Source organism: Syngnathus leptorhynchus, chromosome 7 (assembly GCF_054491065.1).
Source record: "Syngnathus leptorhynchus isolate UIUO chromosome 7, UIUO_Slep, whole genome shotgun sequence".
NCBI lineage: Eukaryota > Metazoa > Chordata > Actinopteri > Syngnathiformes > Syngnathidae > Syngnathus > Syngnathus leptorhynchus.
In genome coordinates, this window is record NC_141201.1 from 3,597,441 (window position 1) to 3,625,098 (window position 27,658).

Consider the following 27,658-nt stretch of genomic DNA (forward strand, 5'->3'; position numbering starts at 1 on the left):
ATTGCTAAATTGGGACATATAATCAGTTGCCAAGTGTCTAAATAAAAAGTCGCCGACATTCAAAAGGCAAAAGATAAAAAACAATGCCACATTTAAGAATCCTTTATTGGTAGTATTACGGTTAACACATAGTTGAAATTGTCTGGGGCCAATGGGCATCTGTTACCATGACAACCAGGGAGAGCACTGGGGTGTTGTCTATGTGTTAAAGAGAAATGTAATCAGAACGAGTCAGGAAAGAAGAGAATGACACACGTCCTCGCGCGATACATTGCTAAATATTGATGTGAGGGAAAACATAATCGCCGTAGGGTTTTTATGATTCTGTAGGCACACAGATCATTTGTATGTATCGCCGATCGCCCCAAGGCATACAAAACAAGAAGTGCACACCAGGAATCTTCAGTATTAAGCAATGGGGGGAAAAATCCACTCCTGTATCCCTCCTGGTTTGTAAAGCTCTTTCATATTAGTTTCTCCCACTTGATGCCCAGCTTGCTCGTTCAGCTGCAGCTCTTCACATTTTGTTGTGCTTAAGCAGTCGGGTGGGGGAATCAGGAGCTCCAAATAACACCGCAGACACATTTACTCGCTCTTGGCAAACACAAATTAGGTTTGTTTTTTTCCAGAGCACAAAGCAATATAATGGATGTCCTCAAATGGCGTCTTCTATCGTAATAGATGCCGGAGCCTCCAATTTATCACCGGGTGCATTATCCACAAGTAACTAAACAGACGCCTTCTTGATTATTCGGTTTCCCAGGTGGATAAAATAACTTTTACTCATTGACTGATACCATCACCATGAGTTCAATCAATCAATCAATCAATCAATCAATCAATCAATCAATCAATCAATCAATCAATCAATCAATCAATCAATCAATCAATCAATCGATCGATCGATCGGTCGGTCGGCCGGTCGGGCTGTCTGTCTGTCTGTCTGTCTGTCTGTCTGTCTGTCTGTCTGTCTGTCTCTGTCTCTGTCTCTGTCTCTCTCTCTCTCTCTCTCTCTCTCTCTCTCTATCTATCTATCTATCTATCTATCTATCTATCTATCTATCTATCTATCTATCTATCTATCTATCTATCTATCTATCTATCTATCTATCTATCTATCTATCTATCTATCTATCTATCTATCTATCGTGTTCCCGCCCCTTTGCACCTCAACCAATCAGAGCGCGCCACGTCATGTTCAAGCGACAAACAAATGAAGACGTCCGAATGTGCAACACACTGGATAGAAACATGAGTATGAATGGCTAATTAAAGGTCGTTTATTGCATTTTTTTCCCAAGAACATACTTCGAAAATTAACTTAAGATTGTGTAAACGTCATTGGCAGAGGGGTTTTGTTTTGAATGTAATCTCCGCCCCTCCCGTTGTTGAACCACCGAGCGCCAAGCTAATGCTAATGCTGCTGGCTAACGCGCGTTAACAAGTTCTATAATTTTGTGCCGACGCCGCTCGTGTTTCTCGCGGCGGCATGAGTTCTAAGTACGGAGGCGGAGGACGAGGCAGAAGAGGAGGCAGTAGTAGGGGGACCAGTAGAGGCTACCGTGATGGCAGCAGAGAAAGAACCAACCGGGGAGGTGGAACTAGTGGCGACCCCGACCAGGACTCTCAATCTCGTCATCCTTCGCATTTGAAAGGCCGAGAGATTGGCTTGTGGTATGCAAGATACGGAGCCGTGAGGAAGAAACAGGCTGACCGGAGATCGGTATGTTTACACATTTGAGTAGGAGCTTTTTGGGGGAATTTATTAGAACCACACTGCTCGAATAACGTGTAGAACCTGTGACAAGTTTCACAAACATTTCTCGTTTTCATTCCCCATTTTGCTTGCATGTGTGAAGCGGGCAGTGGTCCAGATGGATGAGACCAGAGAGCAGCACATTATCAAGCTTCTCGACTCCGTCCAGAATGACCAGCCAGGACCAAATAGAGATGCGAGAGGCTCTGCGTCAGACAGCTGGCGTGTACCTTCCAGTAAAAGTAGTCACTGGTGAGAGGTTTTCATGTGATCACTTTTATATATAATAAATACTTTTTTCATTCATGGGGAAAATCACTGCTCTTGTAGTTTACCACGATTAAAACAATAGAAAAGCACAAGGGTAAGCAGATTTGCCTAATTAGTATTAAAGATACAGCATAACTGTGTGTGTGCTTTGTGCAGCTACTTCGATGGGGACATGTGCGAAGAGGAAAAACAGAAGATCAAATTTGAGGAGGAAGATCAGAAACGGTCTGCATTATTATTATTATTATTGTATTATTATTACCTGCATTATCCTCAGGCACTGTCCCGTGGTTTTTAATTACTCATGACTAACAATTTGACATCCAACCATATTTTATTTGGGTGGTGTCTCAATCTAACCATGTAAAAGAAGTACATAGATAAGAGACAAAAAGAATGTCAACACAATAATTATAAAAAATACTTTATAAGACCATGACTGTGTAAGACAGCTGATTTTGTTTACATTTTTTCCCTCCATAGTTCAATCACTCAGGCAGTTAAAGATGAGATTCCTGACGCTTGGGATGATAATGATGACGCTGCCGCCAATGATGATGATGATGATGACGACAACGATAATGATGATGCGATGGCGCGGCAGCAAGTGAAGGTGTATGAAGACAAGGCGAAAGTCAAGAGGAATGATAAAGATCTAGAGTTCCTACTCCATGAAACATCCAGAAATGGTGCGCTGGATGAGTCGTTGAAAAGAGACCTCGAGTGTAAGAAATCACACCCAAAGTATAAGGAGATGCTGGTGAGTTTGAGTGACAGCTTGGTGTTTCTCTCATCGCCATTCAACGCTTAAGAATTTGTCTTTTTGCACAGACGTTCAGAAAGAAGTTGCCATCCTACAGGAAGAAAGAGGTTCGTTCTGAATTTTGAAATCCGTGGTGCACCGAGATACGAGTTTCATTTGAGCATGCTTCCAATTAACAATATCGACATTGTTGTCCCATCAGGAGCTGGTCCAGCTGATAAATTCCAACCAAGTTCTAGTAGTGAGCGGTGAAACGGGCTGCGGAAAAACCACCCAGGTGACCCAGTTCATCCTCGACGACTACATCAGGCGCGGCATGGGTTCCGTGTGCCGCGTGGTTTGCACACAACCTCGCCGCATCAGCGCCATTTCGGTACGCCAAAGTAGTTTATGTCGGTTGGCTTGACTCTGGCTAATTTGCTCGGTTGCGTCTCGCGCAGGTCGCCGAGCGTGTGGCCGCTGAGAGGGCGGAACAGGTTGGCAATGGAAATTCCTGCGGTTACCAAATTCGCTTGCAGTGGTAAGTGCAAAATCCCAAGCTTTGTTTAGGACTTAGATTTTATTAGAAGCTAATTTGGGAAATTCATTCATTTTTGTCTTTCTCCAGCAAGTTACCACGGGGAAAAGGTTCAATCCTGTACTGCACCACGGGCATTGTTCTTCAGTGGCTTCGCTCAGATTCGTGAGTGTCACGCCTTCCAGCGTTTCATTTTTTACCTTTCTTCCCTGTGTCAGTCCACTTCATCGATTTACGCTTGCTGTCAGTTGGCAGGCACATTACTATGCCCCCCCCCCATCATCCTTTTAGGCAGAGAAAGCACACACAGTTGAGTCATCCCCGCCCACTCCTCCTCGCATCCTCGGTCTAAAGCGAGAGTGTCGGCTTTTGTTATCTCATCCCAAAGTTGGCACGGCTTGACGTGTGCGAGTCAGACCAAACGCTGTGGGCCGAGGTCGCCACAATACATTTATGCTAAAAGTATGATACATAAAAAAAAAAATTCAGGGAACCCAATAACTTCATCACAGATGAGCATCTTTATATCATATGCCCAAAACATGTCCTGACAGGAATTTATCAAGTATCAGTCACTTGGTCCTGGATGAGGTCCACGAGCGAAGCCTGCAATCAGACGTGTTGCTCACCATCGTCAAGGACCTACTCGACGTGCGACACGACCTCAAAGTCATCCTGATGAGTGCCACGCTCAACGCAGAGAAATTCTCCAAGTACTTTGGTATTTGCCTCCTCCACGACAAGCATCATCTTCCAGCTCTTATCTTTCGGATGTCGTAAATAATCATGCTCTTTCTTTTTAGACAACTGCCCCATGATCCACATCCCTGGCTTTACATTCCCAGTGGAAGAGTTCCTCCTTGAGGATGTTGTGGAGATGATGAGGTAGAATATGACAATTACATCTCATTGTTAGACCCTCTGGTGAACCTGTTTTTATTGTATTTTTTCTCCACCAGATATCAGCCGAAGAACCAGGACCGCCGACCTGCTTGGAAAAGAGGCTTCTGGCAGGGGCGCCACTCCAGACCCGAGAAGAAGGAGAAGGAGGACGAATACAAAGAGAGCTGGCCTTGTTTTGCTCGCACGCTCCAGGACAAGTGGGTTGGAGAATTAGGGGCGAGGTAATATTGTGTAATACAATGTCACTTGTTTTTCCCTCCCAGATACTCTGAGAGCACAATCGCCGCTCTTGAGACGCTGGACGGCGACGACAAAATCGACTTGGACCTCATCGTAGCGCTTATCCGCCATATTGTGCTCAACGATGAGGTAAGTCGAGGTACATTTTGCACAATATTATCCAAACCGAGTGTCATTAGAGAGCAGATGGCAGGAACAGCAGGGTTAGGATCCATCCAAGCGCGCCCAGACATAAGATGAGAGAAAATGACACGACAACTGGGCAGCGGGTCGGTGCTAATGAGCCATTGAACAGATGCTCCCCTCACTGAATGTTGATTCCCTATTCTTTTGGTCAATTTCCAGCGCCACACTTATTACTGTAGTCGTGGAAAGGCTGACTAGTGTTCAGCCGCGTCCGTCAGTCACGGCGACGCTAAGCCGAGTGGCCGATCGACTTATGTCAGATAGATAAAAGCGACTGATCGGCCGTGACAAATTCATGAATAGAGGAAGCGGCCGAGTGGTTATTTAAAGCCTGCGGTGGACCATATTTAGACCAATAACGTGCAGCCATGAATGGACATTTGAGGGAGATAGTAAGTCAACATGACTGTTCTATTTTCCTCTAAGAGTTCATAAAAGACTCTGTAGACTAATACTAATAATTGGCTGTAATTTAAACACAGTTGGCTGGCGGCCGAAAATGTTTTTATTTCCGCTTCTATTGAGAAGATGAATCGCAGGGTTATTTTCAGCCAATTTAATATCATCCCCACCGTATTTCTTTCTCCTCGTCTAAAAGCCGCGGCTATGAAATGATGAAAATCCATCAATCATAAATAAAAAAAGAGACGCTCAAGTTGTCTCCCAACACGCGCTCGCAATGAATCTGGTGGCAAATGTCAACCCGAGTGAGAAGAAATTGGGTTGGATAAGAAACTGAGTAAATAAGTGTTTGTAGGATAGAGTTCTTTTGTCCTCATCTTAGTTTGCTTACTCCTACGTTGGACAGGAAGGAGCCATCTTGGTCTTCCTGCCAGGTTGGGACAACATCAGCAGCCTCAATGATTTGCTGATGGCGCAGCAGATGTTTAAATCAGGTAAATGCATCTTTTCACGGTTGTCACATGACTTTATGACGTCATTAAAGCCTCGTCTGTCGTTGCAGATCGTTTTGTCATCATCCCGCTGCATTCGCTCATGCCGACCGTTAATCAGACGCTGGTCAGTGTTTGCCGCCTCCATCTCTCTTTCCACATTCGGTTTTATTTTCACTCCTCCTTTTGTGCCGAAATCCAATCTCAACCTTATCTCCCTTGCTCCCTCCCAAGGTGTTCCAGCGTCCTCCACCTGGGGTGCGGAAGATTGTGATTGCTACCAATATAGCCGAAACGAGGTAAGCGACTGGCCGGGACAAATGCTATTTTTTATTTTTTTTTTGCTCTAGGCTTTTCCCAATTTCACTTGTGTGGCTGCAAAGCGGCGAGTAAAGATTAAGAACTGCAATGGGCTGAACGGGGCTAACTAATTGAAGATTTATTCTTGCGCTCACGCACAAATGAAAGAAGTTGATCACGCTCTCCATCACTAAAAATAGGTGCCAAGTTCCTCCCTAGAGCTCAATTTTATTTTCTACTCAAGCACGATTCCGAGGCCAAACTAAGTATTTTCGAAGCGCTTGCTTTGAAGTGCTTTTCTGTCTGATTTCATTCCATTCCCATTTTTACCCACCCCCCCCCTCCCCCCAACTGCTTTCAGCATCACCATCGACGATGTGGTTTTTGTGATCGACGGAGGCAAGATCAAGGAAACCAACTTCGACACCAACAACAACATCAGCACCATGACGGCCGAGTGGGTGAGCCTGGCCAACGCCAAGCAGAGGAAAGGCCGCGCTGGCAGGTGCGGCGTATGGATTTGCTTTTGTTTACTCACCGCGGTCCATTTTATGGCTGTTAAGGCCGCTGTGATTACAGGCCAATTTTCCTTTTATCATCCCCGTTTGTGGTCCGAAAGGAGAAAAGGAGAAAGCTTCTCAGAGTGGAGCCAGACCCAATTAGCATGAGCTGCTTGCTGAAAGCATTTTAATGAAACTGATTCTTAATTAAGCCTTTTTTTTCTTCTTTTTTTTGCTTAGAGTGTGCCCTGGCAAGTGCTATCATCTGTACAACGGTCTCCGAGCCAGCCTTTTGGATGCCTACCAATTACCAGAAATCATGAGGACTCCGCTGGAGGAGCTGTGCCTGCAGATCAAGGTCCGTTTGCTAGTAACGCGTCGTCCAATTACAGGCGGGCTTCTCAAAGCACAAATCTTCTCGCGTGCGCCGAGTTGTTTGAAAGGCACATTTGTCAGCATTGTGACACATCAAGGCCATTTAAAATTCAATCTGTTTTCCCAACACAAGTTATTTTTTTATAGTTTGGTTGATCCTGTGACTTTCTCATAAATAACTTTTTAGGTCTACGATTGGTCGAAAGGTCCTCGCAATTTTTGAAGGGTCTTTTTTCTGCAGAAATTTTCTTTTTTACTTGAATAACTGTACTTAGCACAAAGGACTTACCGTTCACACGGCGCCCTCTGGAGGGGGCGAGGGCGTCGCCTCTTTTAGTAGCGAATTGCCATTTATGTCGTCCATCCGCTCCGCAAAGCCTCCCAATCCACTCACTCTCCGCCTCAGCGCATGCTAATGGAACACGAAGGGAAAGGTCACTCCCGTCGATTGTTTGCACCGGCGGCTTTATTGAGTGTGTTTTTAACGTTGCCCCTGAGGTTCAGCTTTGAGGTATTTGAATACATTTTCGTCGCGAAGCCGGCAGGTGAAAGTATTTAATGCGTCCGTTTTGCAAATTGAGCAGGAGAAATATAACAAGTGTGAGTTTCTATTTGTGTCAGTCAGGTGTATTCATGTGTGATGGCTTTCGTATTTTCTGTCTAGATATTGCAGCTCGGAGGCATCGCTTACTTCCTGCAGAAAGCTCTGGACCCGCCCAGTGAACAGGCCGTCAATCTAGCGATAAAGAACCTCCAAGTCCTGGTAAGATGAAAAAAATTGTTTTTGAAATTTTGAAAGATGAGTCGAATATCTTTTTCGTGTGCATCAGAACGCTTTGGATCATTCGGAGAATCTGACGCCGCTGGGTATCCACTTGGCCCGCCTACCCGTGGAACCTCACATCGGAAAGCTCATCCTGTTCGGAGCGCTGCTCGGCTGCCTCGACCCCGTACTCACCATCGCCGCCTGCCTCAGCTTCAAAGACCCTTTCTTCATCCCTCTGGTAGGTTTGCCGTCCTTCGTACGTAAAAGCAGCCGTGTCGTGACGTGATGACCTCACAGGGCAAAGAGGCGCTGGCAGACAAGAGGAGGAAAGAACTGTCCAGGAACTCCAAAAGCGACCATCTCACTGTGGTCTATGCCTTCCAGGTAGTCGAGCTGATGACACAATTTGTTTTTTGCAATACGTCGTACACAAATCGGTCAGTGCTCATTATTGTTTGTCGATTGGTCAGGGCTGGCAAGATGCGAAACGGTGGCGGCGCGAGCAAAGCTTCTGCTGGGACAACTTCCTGTCTATCAACACACTCCAGGTTGGAGATAAAGATGAGCATTTTATTTGTAGACTTTTGTGCCTGGTTTGCTTTTGTGAACACGCGACCTACGTCTTTACTCCTTGTCTCGTTTAGATGCTGCACAACATGAAGGGCCAGTTTGCCGAACATCTCTGGCACGCAGGCTTCGTCAGCAGCAAGGACCCTAAAGACCCCAACTCTAACGTCAACTCGGGTAGATAGATAGGAGGAGTTCTTCAATGGATAAAAATATACTGTTTTATACCACAGTGACATTCTGCCCTCCCTCAGAAAACGAGAAGCTGATCAAGGCGGTGATTGTAGCCGGCTTGTATCCTAAAGTAGCCATGATCCGACCAAGGCATGGCACAAAGAGGCCCGGGTGAGCAAGATCATTCGTATGAATCCTCACACAAATGTTTTCAAAGTTGTGACACACTCATGCTTTACGCAGCCTTTTCGTAAGTTTATTTCACGAGCAAACCAGACGGTCAGACCGAGAGCAGATTGTTTTCCCGCTGTCAATGCGATGGTTTTGTCTGGCTCACGCCGCGCCGTTTGGAACATGGCCGTCTGAAACGCTCATCGCGCTTCCCTCTGAGCCCGTCTTGGCAGGAGTTAAAAGCTGATACGACAACAACAGACAGACAACTGGTGGAGCAGCATTCCTAATGAAATCCAAAGTTGTTCTAAGTTTGCAAACACAATTAAAATAGTGGTCTGTCTGCTTTTTGTTTACTCGTATCATGACACCTAAGGATAGAGATTTCCGCTTAAGTCAATCATGAGCAGGGCCGTCTGCTGGTGCTGCTTAATCATTGCAACATCTCTCTAATGCAAGTGGACTGTAACAGGAATAAAAAAAATAAATAAACCAAAAAAATATATATATTTATAAAAAAAAATACATATATTTTTTTGTTATCTCGTGCAGGGTCAAAGTGTACACACAGCACGACGGGCAGGTGAACATTCACCCCAAGTCCGTCAACTCCGAGGAGACCAACTTCAACTACAAGTGGCTCATCTATCACCTCAAAATGAGAACCAGCAGCGTAAGAAAGACTTTCATTCGCCTTTCTGTGTGTTTATACGTGTGTGTGTGTTTCGCCTCTGCTTTGGACGTGGTCTCCGATTGGCGAGTGGTTAAAGGTTGGCAGTTTTAGCCCGAATGAATATTTGATTAAAAGGCTGCCTTTCAAACGCTCTTATGCTTCAAAGACTGCACAGACTCGGACACACACACACCCGCACGCACGCAGAGAGACAAGAGAAGCGTGGCATTGACGTCACGGTGCGGTGACGCGTTCGTCCCTGACGGGCTGATGCAGTCGTCTCCGCTTTCTCGTTCCTTTTCTTTTTTTTATGGTTTTATTGTATTTGTCAAGGAGCTTCCAGGATGAAATGTGCCTCTTGAATGCAGACTGCCTTTTAAGCAGCTCTTTTTAGAATGTATTTATTACCCCGCGCCAATTCTGCAACTCCCTGGCCGATTTGTGATAGATTGCACCACCAATTTTACAAGCTCTGACCTTTTTTTTTTGGAATAAACCTCAACCTCACCACCTAATCACAAATCCTAAGTCCGAAACCCCCTCCAACAGCCCAGTCAGGCCTCGTGTCTCATTTTCTGTATCTCCTCAGATCTTCCTGTACGACTGCACCGAAGTGTCGCCCTTCTCTCTGCTTTTCTTTGGCGGCGACATCAGCATCCAGAAGGATGAGGACCAGGAGACCATCGCTGTGGACCAGTGGATCGTCTTCAGGTCGCCGGCACGCATTGCTCATCTTGTCAAGGTGATTACATCGCAGCCCAACGTTCATTGAAATGTATTTGTTTATTTTTAATTTATTAATCAACGTCTCATCTGTCCTCTCTCCAGAGCCTAAAGCAAGCGCTTAATTCTCTGCTGGAAGAAAAAATCCGCAGGCCAGCCCCCGTGGACTGGAAGAACCACCAATCCAAAGACTGCGCCGTCATCACGGCCATCGTCGACCTCATTACCACGCAGGAGTCGTCCACATCAGCGGCGGGCTCTGGGGGCGGAGCCAGAGGCCATGACAAGACTTTGGCCCCTAGAGGACAACACAAATACTTCAATGACAACGACGACGATGACGACAATTAGCCCCGAGTGAAAGAATCGCAGGTTAGTTGTTGTATTTATTAGAAAACCACACACATGTTTTGGTGCTTTCTTAAAAGTCGGACTACAGAAAGTGAAAGCAGTGTTTTTTTTTGTTTTTTTTTGCATTTGATTTGAACGCTCACGTGCATCTGCGTTTTCAAAGCCCATCAATAGTTACCTCAAACGTATACAGAATGTGCAAAACCGGTCATTTAGTGTCTAAATGTTACGACTATGTGAAATAAAACGACTTCAGTGTTTGCCAAACTTGAATTTAAATACAAAACGCATTGCCATATTATCCATTTATCATTGCGGCCGGGTCAAAAACTTACATCATTAAAATCACTTATTGTAAAACCGTATGAGAAATAATAAATCATTTTCAATAGGACAACAATTAAGCTTTTATTTCTGACTTGATGTGCCATACATACAATCAGCGGACACTTCATTAGGTACAGCTGTACAATCGAAAACAAGGAGCCGTATCAAAAATTTCTTTTACAGCATTTACAGTAGAAGTCAAAAGTTTAGGCACAGTTTCTCATTTAATAGCATGGCAGTGTTTACAAAATTTTGATGGACAAAGTTTCGATTGTATTTGAAAAACATTTTAAAAAATGTTTTTGTTTTTTACATATTTACACATAGTACACAGTTGATTTGCAGGGTACTACAATTCATGGTTGCAAGATGAACTCTTGGGTATGTGGATGCAAAAGGACTTTTTCCATGGCCACACCCCCACAGCTGTGGCAGATGGTCTTGTTGGCACCTTAAGCTGCAAGAGAGCAAACTCGTGCGTCACCAAGTGTATGTGTGTGTGTGTGTGTGTGTGTATTTTGTTTCTTGATTAAAAAAAAAAAGCACCTTCAGCTTTTAATAAATGCCATTTTCCACCTGGCGCACAAAATAGCAATCTGCAATATTGCCTCCCCACCAAATGGCCTCGATGGATGGAAAATAATGGAACACTTCTCTTCAGCCTCGACATTTTTTGTGGGAAACCTGTTATTTGCTGAAAATGTTTTGGTGCCAAGGATGTACTGTCTGAAGTGAGATGAGCTTTGTTTAGACAAAAGTAGTCATTTGCTGCCATCTTGTGGTATCTCAGTGCCATATGCATTAAGACAAAAGTAGTGTTTTGCTGCCATCTTGTGAGTTTTTGATGCCACGGAGCTGTTGAGGTGAGGAGAGGATCTTTTTTTTTTTTTTTTTTACACAAAAGTAGTGCTTTGCTGCCATCTTGTGCCATCTATTGACATCTATTGAGTTGTCCTGGATTTTGGGTTATTTCACAGAAGTTCTTTCTTCAACATTCAAGTCTCCTGTCTTGGGTCTCAATACTTTTGTCCTGATAAGTTCTGTCTGTTTTTTAAGGACACCTTGACAGCACCAGGTTGATGCCACCTTCTCAAGGACCTATGAGTTATTCATAAGATGTCGGCCATCTTATGTCATCCCTGTTATTCATGGTCACCGAGGACTAACGTGAGGACTGGCTCAGTCAAACGTCCCTTTTACGTTCCCTCTGAACATCACACGTTGGTTTCCAGGCCCTGCAGGCGGTCCATCCTCTGCACGTTGCGCTCGATAGTGGCCTGACACGTAATGGGCTCGGCGCACTCTGCCAGGAACCAGCCGCGCTCGCCGTCACGTAGACGCTCGCCTTCGTACCAGCCTGACACAAAGACAGAAAGAGAAACGTGACGTTTCATGGGGAGATCTGTGTGATAAGAGTTTTGTATTATTTTATTTTTCTTACCATCTTCAACTAGCTGTGAGACCAACACCACGTCAGCTACCTGCAACGACAACTCATCCGGCTGCTTGGCCGTGTAGGTTCTGGTCACCTCTACCTGCATGGCGTCTATAACAACGACACAATTCCTAAGCACTCCTTTTAGATGCCACTGGTGTTCTATTCAATGACCACATGGGGGCGATATTGTCTTACTTGTCCTATCTTGATTCTTGTCTTTGTTGACATTGTGGCCCAGGGCGCTGATCCACCTAGCGCGTTCATTCCTAAAAAAAAAATAAACACTTTGGGTCAATTAGCAATTTATAGTAGCATATTTTGTTCCAGTATTAAATGGTGCAAATGTCGCTAATAAATTGAATGTGCATGGGGAGCTTTGAGATCTTCAACAGAATGGGCCTCATTGAGTGGATTTGAGCGGCTCAGCAGGTTTGGAGACAACAGAGGTGTGTTGTCAGGTTGTCAAGCTGAACAGAAGCAGCACAAAGGCAAAAGTCTCAGGAGGCCACTGAAGGACTTAAGCTATTTCTCTTTCGTTCTTGTCTGATCCATGGGAAGAAAACATGCACTGTGGGTGGAGCCACGCAGATCAGCTTCCACGAAACTTTATCTCTGGATTTCACCTGTTCCCACATCCCACTTAGCTGAGGGTGAGGATCTCAAGAGTGAAGGGATTTGAGTATGAGTGTTTTCTGAAGCTGACTCATAAAACATGAAGGAACATGCTGATGGAAGTTAAGCACAGGTTATCCTGTGAGTCAGCCTGGATTATTGTTTTTCAGTTGGGCTCGAGGACACGTGGTGTTGCAAATCTTTACTGGTCATAGTCTCCCATAAATATGAGACTATACACGATTGGGATTTTTGAGCTTGATCGGCGTGCTTAAGGTAACCGATCACAATGTTTATATACGTGATTTACTGCATACCCTTTGCAGAGTATTAAACAATTTATTTTTGCCCATGTTCAAATGAGTATGATTTGAATAGCAAACATTTATTCAATTAAAAAAACGAGCCGAATCAGACCACTATTGATTTTTTTTCTTATCCCAAACCCATTTTCCCATAGGATACAAAGGAAGTTGATCTAATTCGTTCCAGGGTGAACCTTTCACCATCATAAAACCTTAAACCGTACACGTAATTCTTACATTCCTGAGTCATACACGTGTAAAATTCCAAGCTGCTTAATGATACTGGCTTCGGGGACTGAATATACCCCCCTAAAAATTCCAATGCCATGGTCATACTATAAATGCCCACAATTTGTGAGTTAACGTCTCTCAGGTGGCTTACTTGTGCGACTCAAGTCGACACATGCTTTCACTTAAGCACCATCACCCAACACTCCAATTCTTATCACAAAATGGCCGCTTTGTGATTCATTAACCAACTCCCGAGTGCAACCTTACCTAACAACCAGGTCATCCCACAGGACTCAACAAATGCTTCGTAACTTGATGTAGTGAGCAAAGACAACTGTTTTTTAATATAGCGATCGTGACACATGTCCGCATTTGCCACCGGGACGCAGCTGAACACATTTTTGGGGGGGACGGCGGATGTCGAATTGTAGCGTATGGATGGAGCGCATATGTGTATGACAGACGCTTTCATGGTTATCTGTGGAATGTACATACCCAACGTGAGTGTGTGTGTGTGTTTAGGTGCAGACAGGTGTTAGGCCGGTTAGGTGAACGACAAAAGGACGAGAGAATGTGAAGCGTCATAAATCCATTCTCAGTGGATCTCCTTACACGCGCTGCGTTGCTTCTTTCCTGGCTAGATAAAGAGCGACGACAGCCTTCTTCTATCCTTCCTTCCTTTCTTTTTGTTTCCCTAACCCTCAGAAAAGTGCCACAACCCAAAGCAAGGGTCAAAGCACGTTTTCCGGAAACATGACTTGAAGTGAAACCAGAGTAGAGCGGCAAAATGAATCAAAAACCCAAATATAGCATCAAGCTAAGGTAAATTAGACAACCGTTGTGTGTTGGAAGTTCACGTCTGACTAACAAGTGTGTTGGTTTGCTGCATGGCTTTTGTGTGACAATGGCTATTCCAGCCCGGAGACGACGAGTTATTCACTGAGTCGAGAATGGGGGTCACGCCAACGTGTGCACGGCACCAAAACAAAAGCAACAATAGCAAGTTTAATCCCCCCCCCCCCTTCCAGCCCCCTAAAACGGGCTCATGTTTAATGATTGTGTCACTCTTGTCTCGCAGTCCCAACAGTGGTCTGTCTTTATTTTTGTGCCAATGGCAATTTGTTGCAAGTTGCATTTAATTTTCTCACTCATCATGAAGTTGTCATGGCCGAGTGGTTAAGGCAATGGACTTGAAATCCATTGGGGTCTCCCCGCGTAGGTTCGAATCCTGCTGACAACGGTCTATTTTGGGGTGTCAGTATTTCATACACCACAATGTGAATTTGATTCGCTGATGTTAATTTAATAAATTAAGTATGCATATAAATTGCCCTGAAAAAAAAAAAACGACACCAAATTACTGAGGTCAAAGGACCTCCATAGTTCGTTCCGATTTAATTCCACTGACTCAACGATGACCGCTTCCATGTCTCCCCTGGGCTTGAGTCATTAATTCGAAAAGAATGGACATCGGAAGTGAAAGCTATTTTCTGACCGAAAACAAAAGATAGCGCAAACACGAGATGATCAAGACGGGTTGAGGGAGTGAACTGTGAATGGGGGGGTGGCACTCGTGGGAAATAGCCCGTTTAACAATGAAACGCTGCTATGCAACCACTGTAAGAATGGACACTTGCCAGACTACTACAGTGCACACACACTGTGACATCCCAGCCAAGGCCCCCCGAACTCCCAAGTTATCAAAGGATGAAGGTTTTTTTTTTTCTTTTTCATCGCACCGCACAGTGCACAGAGAGGGCAGTAAGCCCTCGTGGAGACATGCACAACACTTGTCTTGCTCATCACAATGTCCCCTCTTCAGCGGGCCCCGCATAATTACAAGCACGTCTTTTTGCCAAATAACCGAAAGCAAACATTCGCAGACTAAACTGAAAATAAAAAAAACAGGCGCCAATTGTCTCTCACTCATCAAAGTTAAAGTTGAATGTTCGACATTGAGGAGACCATATTAGCATCGTTATACGTTTGTATCACGGTTATTAAATTAACTAAATTAAAAAATACATATATAAAAAAACATTTAAATTAAAATATAAACAATAAAATAATAACAAGAAAACTCGTTACGATCAAATAAAGTTAAACTCCATCATGCCCATGGGGACAATCAAATTGTTATTATAGGTTGGAATTTTTTTTTAAACTAATCATATTTAGAAGAGAATATTATAAAATTCTCGTGAGAAATAATCTGCTGCGCAGGCACAACCAAGTGCAACTGTTCATTCTCAAGCGTGGGCTGTAACAAATAAACTGTGTAGCAAGCCAAATATATGACAGATCCCCTTTGTTTATGTGTGCGTTACATAATCTGTCTAAACAAACCCTCGTCACTCTATTTATTGTACAAAAGGGAGACGGAACTGGCAGTTCGGGAAAAGCGTCTCCTAACAAAAGATAAAACTATAAACCACATAAAAGTACTTCTCAGATGTACCGAGCAAAGAAATGATTCAAGCGGCCACGTGCCTTTTAACACATTTAAACCACCGAGTTGGCAGGCCGTCAACAAAACTATTAACCGGTGCGCCCGGCTCGCCTCACAGCAAGAGCGAAGACAAAATGACGGACTAATAAAGTTTATTTCCGAAGTCCCATTAGCAGGAGGTAGTAAAAGGTGAATGATATGGCGGCGACAATGGAATTGTAACAAAATATCCCTGCGAACCCGACAAGGGCCGAAAGAGACGGCAGTGAAAAAGCTGTTAGTTGGGTCCAATGTGACGACCGAGGAAGAACTGAAAGGATGGAGAAATGTACTCACAGTAAGTCCGTCCCCAAGATCATGGGCACTTTTTCGCCGGAGTGGTTGCTCTGGAAACGTAGTCGGAAGAGGTGGTTGGCGCCGCCTTGCCGTGAGCTCAACATGCCGGCGGTGCCGCGAACCGGCGATAGGTTGACCTCCTCGGGCTGGCACGAGCCAACCCAGATCTCGTCCCTCAGGGCGTAGTCGATTACAGAGTAGCTCTCCTCGCTGGGAATGAGAAGAGGGCAGTAGAATTGTCACTTTTGGATGGTTTTAGAATCGATTATTGTGTCAATGAGTTCATTGATTAATCGAATAATCGGCTAAAGTTTTATTTGCGTTAACTGTTCATGAACCAAATATTTTTGTTTCGAGTAGCTCTGAATGAGAAGAAGATAGTAGAATTGCCACTTCCGGATGTTTTTAGAATCAATTATTGTGTCGATTAGTTTATCGATTAATCGAATACTCTGATAATGTTTTATTTACGTTAACTGTTTATTAACCGATTATTTTTGTTTAGCTCTCCTCGCTGGGAATGAGAAGAGGACTCTAGAATTGTCACTTCCGAATGTTTTAGAATTGATTATTTTGTCGATTAGTTCATCAATTAATCGAATAGTTTTACGTTTGTTTATCTAGTATGATTTAGCCATTACAAAAACAACAATTATGACTGATACTAGCGCCAAAGGCATAAAATTGCCATGTCCACTTTTTCTGTGTCGGTGCCCAGAATAGCGCCACGCAAAAAGGGCGGAAATTCCAGCTGGTTATTTTATCCAACCCCCTCTCACCCAAACATTAAATGAAGATCAGGTTTCTTCATCCCATCATGTTTTAAACCCCTTCGAGGCTAAAGACCGTCAAGTTAATAATGGTCACCTCCAGAGGCTCATAAATCAGTAGCCACATAACATGTCACACTTTACAGCAGTTAAAATAAAAACTTAACCTGTTTCTGTGGCTTGGATTTCCCACGAGTACCTGTCCCTGAGTGTTCGCTTTTGTCGGCGAGCGCACACGCTCGGTAGGAAAACATCTGGAGCTAATTGCGCGCCCTTACATGTGAAGCGTGTTTACGTAGCGCGCCCAAAGAAACAGGAGCTCAAGGCGAGCCCATGTGGGTTTTATCAATTCGAGACTGGAACGGCGGCCCAACTGGCGAGGAAACGTCGTCACGTGAGCCAAAATGTCCATTAAGGGAGCACGCTCCAAAACAAACGGGAGTGTCGAAATGCTTCTGTTTTTGCACCCTCGGTTAAGAATATGAACTGTTGGACTAGCGAGGTCGCGTTCGGTCAGGGATTCCGGTTACGGTCTCGAAAAGCTTGACCACCTGGTGAAGACTACCCCCACCTGATTGTTTGCAAATTAACAGTTGGGGGAGAACAATGATGGAGGCAGAAGGGAGAGGAACCCAATTGGCATTAGCTTCTCATTAGCATACTGGATTATTCACATAAAAGCTAACAGAGGCCTGAAAATTGGTCTTCAATAGTATTTTCATAATGGTTGAAACTAAATGAGGAGTTTCTACCTGTTGTGTAATAAATGAAATTGCAGAGAAGGAAATATTCTTACACACAACTTCTGTATTTCTCCCTTGGCAGTTTTCATGACTGATAGCCCTACAGGTAAAATGTCTGGAATGCCTTTGGCGTGGCGTGGGTGGCGAGAGGCAATTGAAACGCAAGCAAAACCTGCATGGTTGTGTGGTGAGTTTTCTCATATGAGTGGGTGTATAAAATGCGAATTTAAACCATTTAAGTGGCCCTAATCCGATACGGTATAACCTCTGAGATTGAAAATAATTCCTTCTGGAATGCTGTTGTCCAAACATTTGAATGGAATATATCTGTCTACATGCTCCATTGTTTGTTTTCGAATATCTGTTTGTTTATTTTTTCCAATTTTCCTCCCATTATAGACTATTTAACAATTAGTGATTAGCTAACATTTACTGTTAGCTAATCGCTAATCGTTCCTCAATCTATTCCTTTATTTTTTTCCATTTTTCCTCCCATTATAAACGATTCACAATTAGCTAACATTGACTGTTTAAAATATGCCAGGTTAGCATAAATGAAAGGGTTGGCGGGGGGAGTAAAGATGAGAGGAAATCCAGCTGCTATGGATCCTTGGGCGTTATGTAAGTGTTCCCGCACAGTCGACGCTTTCCTGCTGCGTGACAGCCAAATCTGACACAGGGCTTGTTTCCCACTAAATATTCCTGCTTTGGATCCAGGAATCTGTTCACAAGTAATCAACCTGAACCGTCATTCAACTATGTTGATTGAGGAATCGCTAAATTTGCGGACATGCTAACAACTAGCAAAGAAAACAAACATGTTTTTCTCTAAAAGGCTATGATGTCATGGCTGTTTCTAACCTGCCAATACTTCAGCAGTGTTTTTGTTTTCAAGGACTGCACATAGCCAAGTTGCGTGACTCTGTGGCGCAAAACAATATTATAACAGCTACTCTCATTCGCACTCCCATTTCCCAAAAGCTGGTCCAAATTCAAACTGGACTGCGCACACCAACTCAGTCTCCCTCTTCCAGGTTCCATTCCCAGAAAAACATCATATGGAATGTTTCTTTTTATCCCCGCCCTTCTCATGGATTCTTCGGAATTTTAAGCGAGCCAGTCAGGGGACAATCGATTCCAGAAAGCAAGTGAGAGTGATTTAAAGTTTTGGGATGCATAAAAACACACACCCACGCGACATGCTAATCAAAAGCACATCATTTCCAGGAAGTATTTAGCCTTGAGCTGGAATTGCCTTTCTTATTTTGACGACTCAACAACAGACGGTCGATTGCGAGTTATGTTCAACAGCGCCTCGTGCCGCACCGCGCTTACCTCTTTTTACGGGTGACGATGAGAACATCGTTGAAGAGGAAGAAGTAAACCTGTTGCCGCGACGTCCTCTTGAGGAATATACCGTTGTCCTCCACGAAGGCTGTCAGTTCGCCTCGCTTCACCATCCACCGGGACGATGAAACCAGTGGGAAAGGCTACGAGGTCAAACAAGACCTCAAATTAGTCAAGTCTTCTTAAATATGTCATATTTTATAAACATCTACCTTGATCTTAAAGTCCAGCTGGGAGTTAATGGTGTACATCATCTCGGTTCTCTCCATGGTGCGGGCACCTTCGTTGCATTTTCTTACCACCTGCACATGAAAAAAATATACAATGAGGAGGAGGGTATAGGAAAAAGTACAATTTGGTACTGATCGAAATAAGAATTGTTTAGTTTTCATGGAGGTCCCTAGTTGTCTGGTTGTCCATATTTTGTGTGTTATAACTTAAACATATTGTTCACTCACTGACCTTGCTGACGGCATGTAACGACTTCTTACATTCTTCATACTGCTCGGAATCTTTCGGAGTCTTCTGACAAATTGTCTGCAGGAGACAGGGCACGCAAAAACAAAAACCAGGATCAGTTCATTGTGGCTATAAAAGCACACGGCGCCTTATCAATGCTTGATAGAGTGTCGAAACTCAACAGCAGCTGTGTGGGAAAAAAAAAAGTCAAGTGAAAGCAAACTTTCTCAGGATCTAGAGGCCTCTGTGTTGACTAAACCCCAAAGACTCTTGGGAGACGCTCACCACATTTTGTAGCAAAAGGGATGAAAGTGGAGCGCGAGAAATTAAGAATAATGGACAGTGAAGAATAAACAAAAGTCAAAAAAGGCCGTGACGTAAAATCACCTGAGACTGAAATTTTCCTGTTTGTGCTGTGCAATAACACAAGAGTCAAAGTCTCGTAAATTCTAAAGCACACTCACGTCCATGAGCAAGGGTAAGCGCGTGACCCTCTGCATGGGCAGGATGAGGAAGGAGATCATAGGGAGGTTCCTGCAGTCAGGGTGGGCCTCAATCTTGTTCAGTACCTCCTTAAAAACTGGATTCTTGGATCTGGACCATGAGGAAGGAGTAAGAAAAAGTAGCTTGAGTAAACCGTCAAGGTCAAAGTTTGAGAATAGTACATTCTGGATGGAATCCAAAGGAGATAAGATAATACGTGTGTTTGCCTGCGGTCACTCACAGGAGCCTCTGAAGGGTTCTCTGCTGGTAGACCTCGTTGGAGCAATACGTCACGTAAGGATCAAAGTTGGATTCGGCGTGCTTGCAAACGATGTCGCTGATGCTGTCAATCACAACGTTTTGCTGGTGTTTCTCTTCCAACTGTTTGAAGAACCTAAAGACAGGAACAGTCACATTGGTCCCCCTGGAATCTTGTGAAGAAACCCCACTGAGACCAGGGGGGATGAAGTCATCTTGCAAATATTCGGCCTTTGGGGGTAGTTCTTGAGGCAGGACGGTGCTTGTGTGTAACAAAATGTCGCGAAGCACCCCAATCAATCAACGACAATAGCGGAGAATGCAAAACTTCTGCTGATTCATCGCCACTTGGTGCGAGCAGAAGATTTTGTTGCAGGACATGACACAGGCGGGGAGTCCACAAGGCAGGAAACATCCCCAACACCTTCCCCTTGTAAGATCACAGAAGAGGAACTCCACACCTCTTAAAATAGAGACACGGTCCAACATGAAACTCAACAAACTTTTCCTCTTCCTGGGGAGCACCAGATGGTCTCTAACAGCATCCAACAAAAAAGCCTTAGCAAATCATGTGAAGGTGTCAAACAGGAAAGGCAACGAACGGCGACCTTGACCGGATTCGCGAAAGAAGATGCCCTGCTCCATTCGAGCGTGCCACTCGACATTTAACCACCCTTGATACGGTATGTCTATCTTTAGGAGACAATGCTTTTTAAGACCCCCCCCCCTCTTTCCTTATGAGGACATGCTCACACAGGATCAAAGCGAGTTATCCTAAACATCTGTTCTGAGCTCAGGTCAAGGATGTGCCCTCAAAACTCACTGACCCGACCCCTGTGGCTTCATGTTGTTGTCACGAGGGAATGTGGAAGGTGACACGACTAAAGCTACTTTACAAATAATGGATTTAGGAGATATATAAGAATGTTGTTGCTAACCAAAACAGCAGCGCATAAACGGTCTCCTATACAAACAAAGTCCCTGAAGTGTATTTCAGATAATTTTACTTAATGTGGAAGTGGCATCAGTTCCTTCCGTTGTCATTCTGGGAGAAACTGACTTGATTGTGTTTCAATTCCAACGTCACTTGATTTATGGAAGTATGCTAAAATGACAGGCTTCGTGATAATATAAGGAATGCTAGTAAATGCGCTTTCTTCTAACCCGAGGCTACCCAATGTGTAGGTGTGAAGGCTATGAGGCGTGTGTGGAATGACGTGTCCGAGAAGGTCACGGCAAGTCTCAACAGAGGGAAGGAATTTGCGTGTGGATATGCGGCGAGGAAATCGGCTTAATATACGTCAAATTGTTGAATAATCGATCTGGTTGTATGACTAATTCCTAAGATAGTACAATTGGAATGCAACCCACACATATTTTTATATGACTGTCATTAGGGACAAATAATGTTACAATTTTTTTATGTGTCTAGTATGATTGTCAGGAATCGGTGTGAAAGATAAGAGTGTAACAATATTTAAACAACTTTTTAGGATAAACACATTCCGGCGCCAGGTATCTGAACAGACGTGCTGCTTCGTATACTTTTACATCAGTGTAAATGTTAAAACACTTTCAGCTAGCTCGGGGGGGACTTTTTCACCAGCATTTCCAACTGGGCTCTTTTACAGGATTCTTAAAAGTCTGTTGTTACCAGACTAGGAACATCGTTAAACGTCTCCATCTAAATCAGGATTTATAGAACAACTGGGAACTGAAGCAAGAATAAAAATACAGCTTTTAACTCAACTTGCCTTTTAGTCTTAATCTCGTCTCAGAATCTGTTTTGTGTCGGGGTCGGTAGCGACTAAACTGAAAATAAGCCAGGCTGCAAATGTGGCAAGAAAGCAAATGTCGTGGTGTTTATAGACACACCTCACATGGAAGTGAGTGTGTCGAGGTGCTATTAAATGCGAAATTATCCGGCTCATTGACCGAAAGCAAAATACCACAAAGTTTTTACGAGACACACGGGAGTCGACTAAAAAAAACCTTTTTGTTACTAGAATCTAATTTTAGCAAACTAGCAAAACAATGTGTTTGCATCTCTTACTTTTTGCTCGCTTCGTAGACGTCGGTGATATTGGAGAAGAGGTGGTGGTGTTCCGTCTTGGTCATGGCCTCGCTGAGTTCCGGCGAGTTCTTGAACATGCGGATGAGGATCTCCAAACTATGGAGGTACGAGTGCTCCGAGGAAATCACCTCAAAGATAGCCTAAAAGAGGGGTGCGATTTTATTAAGTCTATAGTGGTTAAAGCAAATGTGAAATAGAATCAATACCTCTTGTCGTTTACATTCTTCCTGATTCATCCGATCAGACAGACCACTTTTCTTGACCTTGGTTGGGAGAAAACATTTGAGTCAGTAAAACACTTTTTGGCCTCAAGAGTGCCATTTTCAATTTGCCTCACAGGGATTCTCTTTTGCATTTATAGCAAAAGTGTGCTGTGATTGCGTCTGTTGTCTCAGCGTATAATGAGTCTAGTACTTAACATACCGCGCTCGGCGGGAAACGGGCAACAAAGTTGTTGTTGAGATCTTCATTGCACGCCCATGGCGACGGATGACACGCCGACGTAAAAATAACAAACGGCCCGCCGGTTGTGCTCATTGAGGACCATTTGGCCGTAAGCACTGAGAAGGAATCTGAAAAGTGTTTGATCGAAACCAAATCTTTTCAAATGGACTGGGTGTGAACTGTGAAATGAGATGAACTGATTCTGCCAACATCTTCGCCTGAATTAAAAGTCCCACTCTGACTTGAGTTTCACATTATTACACCAGCAAAAAGCCCTGAGGCACCTTCTACTTCAAATTAATATGCAAGAAAATTCCCTTAATGGCCACGTTCCAAGACTGCGCCTCGTACTGGAGAGACACCAGGAAGTGATACTGCTTCATTTTGAGTTTCTGGCCTACTGCCCAACTGGGAACAAACAAACCTACATCAAACCGGTAAGTCCCTCAAGGTTTCGCCACGTAATCCAATCAGCCTTGTTCAAATTGTTCTTGTTTATTGATGTACAAATTATGGATGTTCTCAAGTACAGATTGCAATATATCTTTACTCTGTCATGTAGGCAGCACGTTCTTGCTGGAATTTGTAGGAATGGATTGTGGATTAATTACGTCTCGCACTATTCAGCCATAATTCAATCAGTCGCTATTGACTCAGATCAATTTAACATCTCCTGAGAAGTCGAACTGTGCAGTTTATCTGAAACATCGGCAAATGTTCTGCAGGGTGGAGATAAAACCGGTCATTCTGGTTCTCGGATTCTTAAGAGGATGGGTGTCAAACTCAAAGCGTGGGGGCCAGATATGGCCCGCCAAATCATTTGATGTGGCCCGCGAAGACAAAATGTGCATCGACTTGAAATATATACTTTGAAATATTGAAACAGTTTTTACTAGTGTCTGATTTCAAAACTAGTCATTCATCAGTTTGTTGTGTAGCCTATTCTCTTTAAGCCTATAAGCCTTGTAGGCTTATACAGTATAGGCTACTTATAGTATAAGCTGTTGACAGTCATAATGGCCCGTCGAAGGAAACTATGAGTACACTGCGGCCCGCAACAAAAATGAGTTTGACACCCCTTGCTTTTTAGAGTTTTGTCTGTCAGAACAGGACAGCTGCAAGGTTGAAGCTGCTAAAATAATTTTAGAGCCGAAGGTTAATGATTTTGCAGCCGGGTGTAACGGATTTGTCGATGCCACAGTACATCATTTCACATCAGTACAGGATGTTATCATTGTCTATTCTTTGACATGTTTTGTCACGTCCTACCAAGTGATTAAAAAAAAAAAAAAAAGCCAGTGAGGATGCCCAGGAATAAACAAACTCACTCATCTCTTCCTAGAGTACATTCCCTCTATTCCGATTTCTAACTGCATGACGCAACTTGGGCGACCGACCGCACGTCCCTCTCAAGGCTACATTTTATGCATAACTTCAGTCTGACAAAATAAGATTAGCTAGCCAAGGCATTGGCATGAGACTACGCAGTGCTCCTAAAAAGAGGTCTGTCTGACTGACTGCCTCTCTCTTTTTGAAGAAGTGCGCCTGGACTCTTGGCTGAGCTCTGTCAGCGACACTCACCCAACTGGAAATGACGGCATTCTTGAGAATGCGCACATTCCAACTACTGTATATTCGGCTAAAGAGACAAGACGTGAACGGAGTGGGCGAAAAGCAATCCAGCATTGGAGGTTTGTTTACAACAGAAGGAGCAGTTTGTAATGTCTGCCGAGATGTGTCTGTAATGTCTAACCACGGTAAGCTGGCTCCAGGACGTCCGGATCGGTCTGTATTGCAACACGATTCCGTTATCAACCGGAGCGTCCCCGGAATCGGCATCTTCATCCGAATCGTTATGCAAGGCCTTTTCTTGATAGTTCTGGTACAGTTCCTCTTCTGAAAGACATTTCAAGAAGAAAGGATTGGGGCTGAGAAAAGGGATTGAAAATGACATACGATACTAGAGGTCGACTCTCACCTTCGCTGTCAAAGGTGCGTTGAGGGGTCAGACTGTTTTTCTTGTCGGGAATCTGAAAATAGGAGACCACACGTGGGATTGTCCGCACACATAAACTGTCTGCTGACCTCTATCTGTGTCTAATGACAAAGGCTCTGTGTTTGTGACTACCATTACATCATGTCTTCCAAGCATCAAATAATAGATGTCCTTGTAAGGCTTTGTTCTGATTTTCTGGTGTAAGCCCATGAACTTTATTTTCCACCCTGATACTTAATGTCCACTTTGAAGAACACACAAGATCCTGTGCGTGTGCTTGATCTGCTTATCTTGATGATACTGTTATCTCTATAAAACTTGCTCGGCTTACCTTGCTCTTTTTCGTGCCAGTAGGAGTTGTAGGGCTGTCAGGCTTGGGTGCCCCCGGGCTGGTGGGGTTTACAATACAAGGAAGGCCTGGTTTGGCTGGAGGACTTTTATTATCGCTATCTAATCCCTTCATGGCTGCTTGGGAAAGTGCCTGGGCCTCCAGCTCGACTCCGGTGACAACAGCCCTCCGGTAGGAGGTACTTCTTAACCCTCTCCTGAGTGTCCCCGGGCTTTCGTTTTCTCCATCCGTCCCTTCGCCTTGACCGACTCCTGTGGAAAAGTAGGCCCCGCTCTCCACCATGCTGAGTGTTTTTAAAGTCCGCTTGGAAGTGTCCAACCCCAGAAGCCCTGCCAACCCTTGGCCTTGTGGCCCGGATGCGGGGGTCTTGCCCTGTCGACTACCTGAGGCTAAGCCCTTAGGGATGAGCTGCTGGGTGCCCATCTTCAGGGCGGCGGCACTGTGGGTGCTGAGTACGATAGAGGGAGCGGGTGAGATACACGGGGAAATGGAAAGGGAAGGGGAAGATGAAGAAGAAGCACGCCTGGCATCTTGGGAGACGGCAGGCGAGGGAGACGACTGTCCGAGGAGGGGCGGCCGGCTGTCGGTAGGCGAGGAGGAGCGCGGTGTCGGGGGGTCAGAGGAGGTGAGGGACGACAGGGAGGGGATACTGGAGGTAGAACTGTGAGATGGAGTCCGTCTCGCCGGAGGGTATGGGCTCGACGGAGACGAAAAGGACAGTTCAAGGTGGTTATTGTTGGAGGGGTGTTGAACCGTTTCAGGTGAGGCTAGGTCATGATATGATGGGGTCTTCTCTTTAGGCAAGTTCAGGCTGAACACACTGGAAATGAGCGCTTGAGGAGAGCGGACACACTTGTCGGGCCAGACGGTCCGTCCATTGCTATGATTGACTCTATTGTACTCTCCGTTACTGACTTTGTTGTCCAACGAGGCCGATCTACCGCCATCGGACTTGAACTTAGACAAAGAGAAGCGTCCGTTGGAGAAATGTCCGATACTTATACTCCGTACGACTCTGGATTTTTTGGAAGGTTTGTGTAAAACATGCTTCAACACCGCCGTGTTCTTGCCTACACCCTGAGACGTAACCACCAGTTTCTCAGCCGGCTGGCTCAAAGTGAAAGCGCACTTGTCCTCAACTGGGAAGTCCGCCGTCGTGACTCCGTTGGTGTGGTAGCTACGTGGCCGCGGCTTCCTCGAGTCCGGCGGGCTTCTGTGGTTGTCCGTACGACGCTTCCACAGGGGCATGATGTTATTGTTAGACAGATCCACGTCGTTGCCGATATCCATGGTCCAATTAAGGGTGGTCCTCCTCCTTATCTGCGTCACAGCCGGAAGGCCGCAGTGCAAACACCGCCACCCTGCCGAGAGCCGAGCTCAACCCTTAGGGCAAACAAAGACGGGATAGCAGTTCAATCGGTCGTGCCCAGATTTCGATAGTTTACTCATTAACAGATGAAAGTTGTAACTAAAACCAATAAGATTTAGGAGAGGTTTTAAATTTGTACCTTTGCCCCAAACAAGAGTTACAAAGTTTTATTACATAGGGCGGAAAGCATACATAGGGTGGAACCCTCTTGAAACAGGTACATCGAGACTTATGGGGTACTCAAGTTCTTACTGTAGCTCAGCCCAATTTGTCAAATTTATCCCAAAACAAATAAGAACAATACCAGTTTTTAAACACCTCAGAAGTAAACCCTGAAAAACTAAAAATGCAACTCCATGCAATGCAGTCAATCATTTCAAAGTTTTATATTCACCTGAAACAGAAACTTGCAGTCCAGTTGACCTACCGCAGGTTGAACATGTTCTCCCAATCCCCCTCTCCTAAATTCCAAAGACTTAATTCCACATCGTATAGGAATCCACACACAAAACAGTGCGTGAAAGCGGATTTGGAGGCGAAACAGTGTGGATTGAACACAGAGGAGTACAGTGCGGTACGCGCGCGGCAAAGAGCGCTTCTGAGGCAGAGGCAGAGCGGGTTGGACAGGATGAAACTGGGGGTAAAGTCTCACTGGGCCAGGGGGCGGGGATAGAAGGAGAAAGGAGACACCGCTCGTCCGGTTCTCATGTGTGGACCCCCAAGTGGGCAGTATCGACCCTCTCACAAATCTATAACAGTACAATCTAGTGCATGCACGCTCAGTGCTTTTAAACTTTAGATTGCGACTTTTTGCACGTTTCAACGATTTAAATATTTATCAGGAATAATACAATATATTTTTAAATATTTTAATGAATTGACAATTATTACAATCAATTTATTACACGAGCGGGAGATGTTTAACTATATTTATTTAACTTTAACAGCGCTGTGCGATGTTACTTTTACTTGTAATTGCCGTGCGCCATCTCGTGGCTAAAAGAAGAGTTGCAACATAAACTGACAAAATGCTGCACTTCAGTATAAGTGTATTTCAAATGCAGTTACAACTGTACACAAAGTAGTTTTCTAAAAATATATATATAAATGCCTAATAGTATTTAAGATATTAAATGAAACAGCTATGAAAGGCGTTTTAATCAAACGAAATTCCATCCAGCATTATCTAGAGTCTAGACAATAGAAATTATAATGTTTACTATATGTATTGTTTCATAATTTTTTTATTTATTGAATTTATTATCTTGAGGAATAGGAAAAGTCCATAAGACGTGGAAAGATTTTTACTTTGTAGCGCAGTACTTTAAGTGGCTACTGTTGTTCCTGCCTTGGCCACCAAGGGGCAGTATAAGTTTTTTTTCTCTCTTTTTCAATTAATTATACTGACACAGCTGCAGTTGGCTAATTTGCGTTTTGCATTGAGTGCCGGGAAGCAAGCAAACTTTAAGGACGAATTTATCTTGTTTGCTTAAATCCACAACATATCATTTCCTTTCATTCATGTTTAATTTTACTTTCA

General features: G+C 44.2%; 2 protein-coding genes and 1 non-coding gene across 9 annotated transcripts in view; 2 read left to right on the forward strand and 1 right to left on the reverse strand.

Moving 5' to 3' along the window:
* Positions 1–1,209: 1,209 nt before the first annotated feature.
* Positions 1,210–27,658, forward strand: part of dhx36 (DEAH (Asp-Glu-Ala-His) box polypeptide 36) — a 50,149-nt gene continuing 23,700 nt past the window's right edge. Inside the window, exons 1-28 of one of the 6 annotated variants that reach the window (XR_015066639.1) lie at positions 1,210–1,723; positions 1,860–2,008; positions 2,183–2,251; positions 2,510–2,786; positions 2,858–2,896; positions 2,992–3,162; positions 3,230–3,309; positions 3,397–3,471; positions 3,861–4,027; positions 4,110–4,191; positions 4,266–4,406; positions 4,473–4,578; positions 5,444–5,531; positions 5,600–5,655; positions 5,763–5,827; positions 6,190–6,333; positions 6,569–6,686; positions 7,368–7,466; positions 7,534–7,707; positions 7,767–7,853; positions 7,940–8,017; positions 8,114–8,213; positions 8,291–8,381; positions 8,934–9,054; positions 9,644–9,796; positions 9,883–10,149; positions 17,422–17,526; positions 21,958–22,634. Coding sequence is in view for 4 of the 6 variants with exons in the window: in XM_085915926.1 (XP_085772052.1) it covers positions 1,490–1,723; positions 1,860–2,008; positions 2,183–2,251; positions 2,510–2,786; positions 2,858–2,896; positions 2,992–3,162; positions 3,230–3,309; positions 3,397–3,471; positions 3,861–4,027; positions 4,110–4,191; positions 4,266–4,406; positions 4,473–4,578; positions 5,444–5,531; positions 5,600–5,655; positions 5,763–5,827; positions 6,190–6,333; positions 6,569–6,686; positions 7,368–7,466; positions 7,534–7,707; positions 7,767–7,853; positions 7,940–8,017; positions 8,114–8,213; positions 8,291–8,381; positions 8,934–9,054; positions 9,644–9,796; positions 9,883–10,128 (3,210 nt within the window). In the remaining 2 variants the exon portion in view is untranslated. Of the gene's footprint in view, positions 1,724–1,859; positions 2,009–2,182; positions 2,252–2,509; positions 2,787–2,857; positions 2,897–2,991; positions 3,163–3,229; positions 3,310–3,396; positions 3,472–3,860; positions 4,028–4,109; positions 4,192–4,265; positions 4,407–4,472; positions 4,579–5,443; positions 5,532–5,599; positions 5,656–5,762; positions 5,828–6,189; positions 6,334–6,568; positions 6,687–7,367; positions 7,467–7,533; positions 7,708–7,766; positions 7,854–7,939; positions 8,018–8,113; positions 8,214–8,290; positions 8,382–8,933; positions 9,055–9,643; positions 9,797–9,882; positions 12,795–17,421; positions 17,527–21,957; positions 22,635–27,658 lie in introns of those variants that run through there. The other 5 variants (XR_015066638.1, XM_085915926.1, XM_085915925.1 and 2 more) reach the window with 5 other exon arrangements.
* Positions 10,755–26,717, reverse strand: LOC147054190 (rho guanine nucleotide exchange factor 26-like). 2 transcript variants are annotated; one of them, XM_085915929.1, is made up of 15 exons: positions 26,513–26,717; positions 24,732–26,132; positions 24,383–24,434; positions 24,158–24,300; positions 22,167–22,223; positions 21,940–22,100; positions 19,870–20,022; positions 19,610–19,739; positions 19,149–19,223; positions 18,899–18,988; positions 18,675–18,829; positions 15,827–16,036; positions 12,089–12,159; positions 11,897–12,001; positions 10,755–11,812 (listed from the first exon to the last, which is right to left on the reverse strand). In XM_085915929.1, exons 2-15 carry the CDS (start codon positions 26,037–26,039, stop codon positions 11,670–11,672), a joined length of 2,853 nt encoding a protein of 950 aa, XP_085772055.1. In that variant the 5' UTR covers positions 26,040–26,132; positions 26,513–26,717; the 3' UTR covers positions 10,755–11,669. The 2 variants fall into 2 exon arrangements, with proteins under 2 accessions (XP_085772055.1, XP_085772054.1); XM_085915928.1 differs by having other exon boundaries at positions 10,755–12,001.
* On the forward strand, positions 14,200–14,281 carry trnas-uga (transfer RNA serine (anticodon UGA)). The gene has a single exon. It is a non-coding gene; the product is annotated as a tRNA-Ser (tRNA).

Excerpts from the sequence above, each read along its gene's own strand:
- LOC147054190 (XM_085915928.1), bottom strand. The coding sequence starts at position 26,039 with ATGGATATCGGCAACGACGTGGATCTGTCTAACAATAACATCATGCCC. Across the intron at positions 24,301-24,382 it reads ACGCACCTTTGACAGCGAAG|AAGAGGAACTGTACCAGAAC; the intron begins GTGAGAGTCGAC and ends AATGTCTTTCAG. Across the intron at positions 22,101-22,166 it reads AAGAATGTAAACGACAAGAG|GCTATCTTTGAGGTGATTTC; the intron begins GTATTGATTCTA and ends CCCCTCTTTTAG.